Source organism: Sminthopsis crassicaudata, chromosome 1, assembly GCF_048593235.1.
Source record: "Sminthopsis crassicaudata isolate SCR6 chromosome 1, ASM4859323v1, whole genome shotgun sequence".
Taxonomy (NCBI): Eukaryota; Metazoa; Chordata; class Mammalia; order Dasyuromorphia; family Dasyuridae; genus Sminthopsis; species Sminthopsis crassicaudata.
This window is the reverse complement of record NC_133617.1, coordinates 274,689,737-274,695,736: the sequence shown is the minus strand read 5'-3', so window position 1 is coordinate 274,695,736 and position 6,000 is coordinate 274,689,737. Positions and strand designations below refer to the sequence as shown.

At 30.8% G+C, this 6,000-nt stretch overlaps 1 protein-coding gene across 1 annotated transcript in view; it reads right to left on the bottom strand.

Moving 5' to 3' along the window:
- Window positions 1-259: 259 nt before the first annotated feature.
- The window catches only part of SGK3 (serum/glucocorticoid regulated kinase family member 3), a 102,210-nt gene continuing 96,469 nt past the window's right edge, over window positions 260-6,000 (bottom strand). Inside the window, 1 exon segment of the mRNA XM_074278811.1 lies at window positions 260-2,301. Within this exon segment, the coding sequence (XP_074134912.1) occupies window positions 2,131-2,301 (171 nt within the window). The 3' untranslated portion in view covers window positions 260-2,130.

The window sequence follows — 6,000 nt, the reverse complement described above, 5'->3', positions numbered from 1 at the left end:
TTCCTAAGAAAGCAAATTTTGAAATTATGTAGGCATAATGGGCAGCAAGGTGGCACAGTGATTAGAATACTGGGCATGGAATCAAGAAGGCTCATCTTCAGGAGTTCAAATATGGCCTCACTTACTAGCTGTGTAAACCTTGCAAGTCACTTAACTCTTTGCCTCAGTTCCTCCTATAAAAGTGAGCTGAAGAAGGAAATGGCAATCACTGTATATCTTTGTCAAGAAAATCCCAAATACGGTCACAAAGAGTCAGATATGACTAAACAACAAAAGAAATATTTATATTTAATTTTAGTTTGAGATAATAAGAGCCCATAAGGTTACAATAAACTTTATTTTATATTACAGACTAATTGCATTACTTGTAATCTGAGAAATATTAGCATTCTACCTTTTATCATTTTCTCTTAAAAATACACAATATTGCACTTTCACTTTGGGTAGTTAAGTTTTTAAAGAGTGGCCAAATCAAAACAAATTCCGCAAGATGCTGCAGTTTTCATTTTGATGTACAATAAACAAAAAGCTTCTGTGTAAAAGCAGAATTTACAGTAGTGCCAGACAAAACAAATATTTACAGTGTAGTTACTAAATTTTTACTTCTATAGGAAGATACAGTGTTTGAAAACAATTTTAAAGTGTGCTTAGACCATTACTTTGAGTGAAACTTTTTTCTTCTTTTAATTCTGCAGAGCAACATTATTTTTAAACAAAAAAAACCAAAAACACAAATTTTTGTGATTATTGTTTCGAAGCAAAAATTGGGGGAAAATAAATGTTCATCAAAGAATTTGAACTGGTATGCTAAGTTAGCCCTTTTATAAATCATATTTCCCATATACTTTGAAGAACTGTTTGCATGATTTTTAAAAATTCTCCCCAATTGATAATTAGGATTTCAAACTTCTAAACTGTATTTTCTAGCTCTTCTGGATTTATAGTCAGCTTGTGCAGGAACTATAAGTGATCATAAGTAAGCATGCCATGGGATAAAGATTAGATTACTTTTCTAAATAAATGAAGTCCAAATTAGAATGTTTTTCACAACTGTTAAATTATTTATGATTATTTTACTCTAAAAATGCTTTTGGAATTGATCAAGCAATCTACAGAGAAAGCTTGCATACTTAAGACAATTTTTGAAATTTCTAATTATATGAGAATTCTGACAAATTTTTCATACTTGTATGTGACTCCTAATAAAGACAATGGCTTTGAAAAAAGTATTTACATATTTGCAAAGCAAATTCAGAATGAATGTATAATATAATAAAGATGCAAACAAAAAACTAACAATCTGAAAACAGAGAACATACAAATTTTAAATGTATGATACAGTGCATAGAAAAATGAATGTTTCAGTAACACGTGCACAAAATCCATAATACTTGACTATCTTTTAAATCTTTGGAATATTAAAGAAATGTGAACAGTTTATTTTCTGTTTCTTACATGGAAAAAAATCATGCCAATTTGAACTCCAATGTTTTAAATAGAAAGTATTTTCTGTGGCTTTTTTTTTTAATCTTTAAAGATCTGCAGAATGAAAGGTCATCAAAACTATAAACCAACATATTTTTGTTAATGATGCACTTTCATTTTAATACTGTCAAGAATTTCAGATTTCAACCAGTGATTTAATATGGCAACATGTTATTTCTTTTCCAACAACAAATACAAAAGATAATTGCATAGTTAGGACATAACACTAAAACTCACTATAAGGATGATGGACTGAATTGAAAAGCAATATACTGAACTGCTGTAGTTGTTGAAAACAGCTAATCCTGGGTACTAATGTAAACCTATTAGAAAAAACAACAGTCAACGGCAAACTTTTTTTTTTTTTTTTTGCTTAAAAACAGGTCAATGTAAAGAATAACTTGTAAAGTATTTCTTTAAAAATAATCTTAATAAGCAGGAGTAACATAGTTTACTTTATACTTTCTGAAATGTCCTATTTTTTTCTCATGTACAGCAGAAAAAAGTGTTTAAAGATTCTAACTTTACATATAAAAATGAGGCACTAGTTAAGACACATTTTGGAATATTTTCTCACATCATAGAAAAATTTCACTTTGATCCTTAGGTTTGTATTTCCTTGGTGTTTTCTGAATGTTGTCTCTCTTACAAAAACAAATCTTCAGAAGGAGGTGCATAAGAGAAACCAACAAATGCATCATCTGCCTCCAAAACACTGGCATTCACTATAGAATAGTCAGAAGATATACAAACAGAATATGGAACCATTTCTTCTGTAAAGGCTGTATCAAAGTTCCTGATATCATCTGGTCCAACCTAAGATGTTAAAAAAAGATAATGTTATTTATTTAATCTTCACTTACTTTAGTTATTTCATTAGATATCTAAACTGTATCTGTAAATTTCTTTTTTATAAATAAATGCTTCTGAAAGTTGTATCCTTCTCTTCTTTCAGTTGCCATACTTTCTTCATTTCCTGTATTATCTTTTCCTAGTCTACTTATCTACCTTATCTGCTTTGAATAGCAACACATTTTAGAATTCGATGCTTTGACAGGAACAACAAGTATAGTAGGATAATTTTCTGTACCAATTTAACTAGGTGTTGACCATATTTCTTAATGAGTAAGATATGAGAAAGTGCACTAATGAAAACTGATGAAAATTAATATGGGGTTAAGAAATTGGATATTCCCATTCTTTTGGTAGCTGAAAAAGTAGGTGAGGAGGAAGGAGAATGGTGGATAAATCCTATAGGATGCTGTAGAAAGAAAATTATAATAATGAAAACAACAGAGGATAAAAATATCAACAGTAACAATGAGGGGATAAACTAGAAAAAAAAAAGACTTTCATTAAAATTATAAGAAGAAGGTAATCAGTTTAATCCTACAGGAACAAACATAGATTAAAACAGTTATGCTGACAATTTTCACAACTGACAATAGATGGCAATGTATTACTTCTTTTTCACTTATAAAATAATAGTGCTGGTTTATCAGGATTAGGTCTCTTTATCAAACAAATGCCTAATGACTAATAATAATGATGACTTTAAAAAGCATCTATATACTATCTACTATATGCCAGGCAATAGACTAAACAAATATGATCCTATTTGATTTTCACATCAATTCTGGGATAGATTCTGAATCTTTACTTAACCTAAATTATCTTCAAACCAAAAAATGTTTTGCAGTGGAAACAGGAATTTAACAGCAACTTTTTGTTCTCTTAAGGCAGCTAGGTACATAATGAATAATGCACTAAAACTGGAATCAGGAAAACCTGATTTCAAATCTGGCCTCAAACACTGACTAGCTGTGTGATTCTAGGCATATTATTTAATCTGTTTGCCTTGTTTTTCTCAATTGTAGAATTTTTGTATCAGATCAGATAAGTTATCTGTAAAGTACTTAGTGAGAAACATGCAAAAGGCATTATATAAATGCTTATTCCCTTTTGTCTCCTTCCCTCTCTTCTTTTTCTCTCTCTCCACAACCTATTACTACCCCCAATACTCCACTATTCAATCTCAGCAAATAAAAGCTAGATCTAAGATTTCTGACAAAAGTAAAACATGACTTTCCAGATTTTCCAAACTTGGCAATAAAGATTTTTATGGATAAAAAATTTGAAAAGAAACGTCCAAATATGGATATTTTTTTTTTTATTCTCTAGATCTCTTGATGAAAAACAAAACTATGGTTCTTATTACACAAACTTCATTTTAAGGGTTGTAGTTTTTTAGGGCTCAATATAAAGGAATGATATGAGTGTTGCTCAATCTCTGCTGAGCTACTTGATTCTTTATTCCAATTTTTATATTAGAATATTTCCCATTTCCAGACTCCCAATTTCACAGTGATCACTAATTTCCAGATCTGTCTCCATCTAAGCCATATATCTATGCCTCTATATTTGCCTCCTTACTGGATAATATAATTCTCTATCCGATGTCACTCCCATTCCTTATTGACAATATAATATTTTTGTTTTCACTACTACAAGAATCTGGCTCTCCCAATATAAATTTCATTTGCAAAGAAGTCAATGATATTTTTGTTTGAGGGTTTAATAAGATTTTGTTTTGGGGGGATAAAGTGCAACTTTTAATTTCAAAAGGGCTTTAGGTTTTGGTTATTTTGTTATCTTATCAATCTTTCTTCTTCCTTGACTATTAAATTCCATCTAGTTTATTTTGGTTCACTGTTCTAAGCCAGTTAAGATCGTGAATCTTTTCTGACATAGAATATCTTCCCAGAAGTGGGTAATCTGCAAATCTGCTAAATGTGCTAGACATGTACAAGATATTCCAGACAGCATTTTCACTAGCTATCTCAATTCTCATCTCTATTTCCTTTTCTCCCTGGTTTTCTTCAAGTCCCAGCTAAAATTTCTTCTTTTACAAAGGCCTTTCCTAATCTCTTTTAAAACAAGGTTCCTTCCCTTATTTCCAATGTAGCATATGTATGTATTATGTGTATGTCTATCAATCACTCTATCTAGCTGGCATGTTTTCTCTCCTATTGGATTGTAAATTCTTTGAGATTAGGCCTTTGGTGGTGGGAAAGGGTTGGCTTTTCTTTGTATCCTCAGTATTTACTACAGTGTCTTGCATACAGCATGTGGTTAACCAATATTTGTTGACTGATATAGCTATGCTTTTCATCAAAATAACTTATAAAAATGCTAAATAGCACAAGGCAAAGCACAAATCTCTAGAGGACTCTTTTCAAAAGGTTAATCTAATGACTAACTTTTGAAACTGGCCTTTAAACCTCTATTTACTTGTTTACTATGTACATATGTATGTTGTCCATAAGATTAACATAGACTTAAATGCTTTGCTAAAAAAAAAAAAAAAAAAAAAAATCTAAGTAAAATTATATTAGAATCCCTTTAGTCTATCATTTTACCAACTTTGTAAGAAAAAAAAGCAATGAGATTAGTCTGATATGAGTGGTTGTGGGGACTTTCTAATCATTTTTAATCATTGCTTCTTTTTTTGGTATTAAGAAATTCCTTAATGATACATGATAGAATTATGCCAAGAATCCTAGTCAAGCTCATTCCATTCTTTTCTGTTTTGAAAATCAGGACATTTTTTCCTTTTCACTCCTAAAGCAATCTTACTTTTTTTTTTCTTTATGATTTTTTGAGGGTAGCTCATGGACTGTAACATTCAGATATTCTAATAATGCAAATCACACCCACCACCACTACCTCTTTTTTTTTAACCAGCATGGAAATTGATTCCTATGAAGATGAAGTAACGAATTTGACTACAGCTCTAATATCCTTTCCATTTTCAAATACACAGACAAGCATCTAGATGCATTCTTAAATGATTGTTTTTTTCTTGGTTATCATCGTCCTATGAGCCATTGTTTTTTCTGTTCCTTCCAGTCCAAAACTCATTTTCCTTAATAGGAAAAACAAGCAATATTAAGAAAAACTATTGAGCCCTCTTCTATTCTGGTACAGTCTCATTAGGGTACCCTCTATCTTAGCTATATAAATGAATTTTACTTAAAGAGACTTTTTTTTTTTCTTGTTCTAGATACTCCAAATATACAGAAACACAACATACATAAATTTTTTTTTAGTATAAAGTGATTAAAAAGCTAAGAGGCAATGAGAAAACTAATTTCAGAATCCAAAGTCTCAGGTTCAGGTCCTGCTTCTGACACACCCTGGCTTTGTAACTCTAAGCCAAATCCTTCTCAGTGCTACAGGAAATTATTCAAGACCATCAGTTACAGAGAAGGTGCTGATCTGCATCAGCAGGGGAAGTTCCTTACTGGGAATGTCCTACAACAAAAAAAATCAAAAGCCTGTTTAAAAAAGAAAAAGAACAAAAAACCAGCATGGAGTGAGAGTTAATTAATACAGTGACTCATTGACTCACAGATAAGTTAAACATGAAAATTAAATTTTGGGAAAATGTATTTAAAGCAAAGAGGTCCAACAGGATTTTGATGTGTGCTACTCTTATGGTTTGGTTACCATATT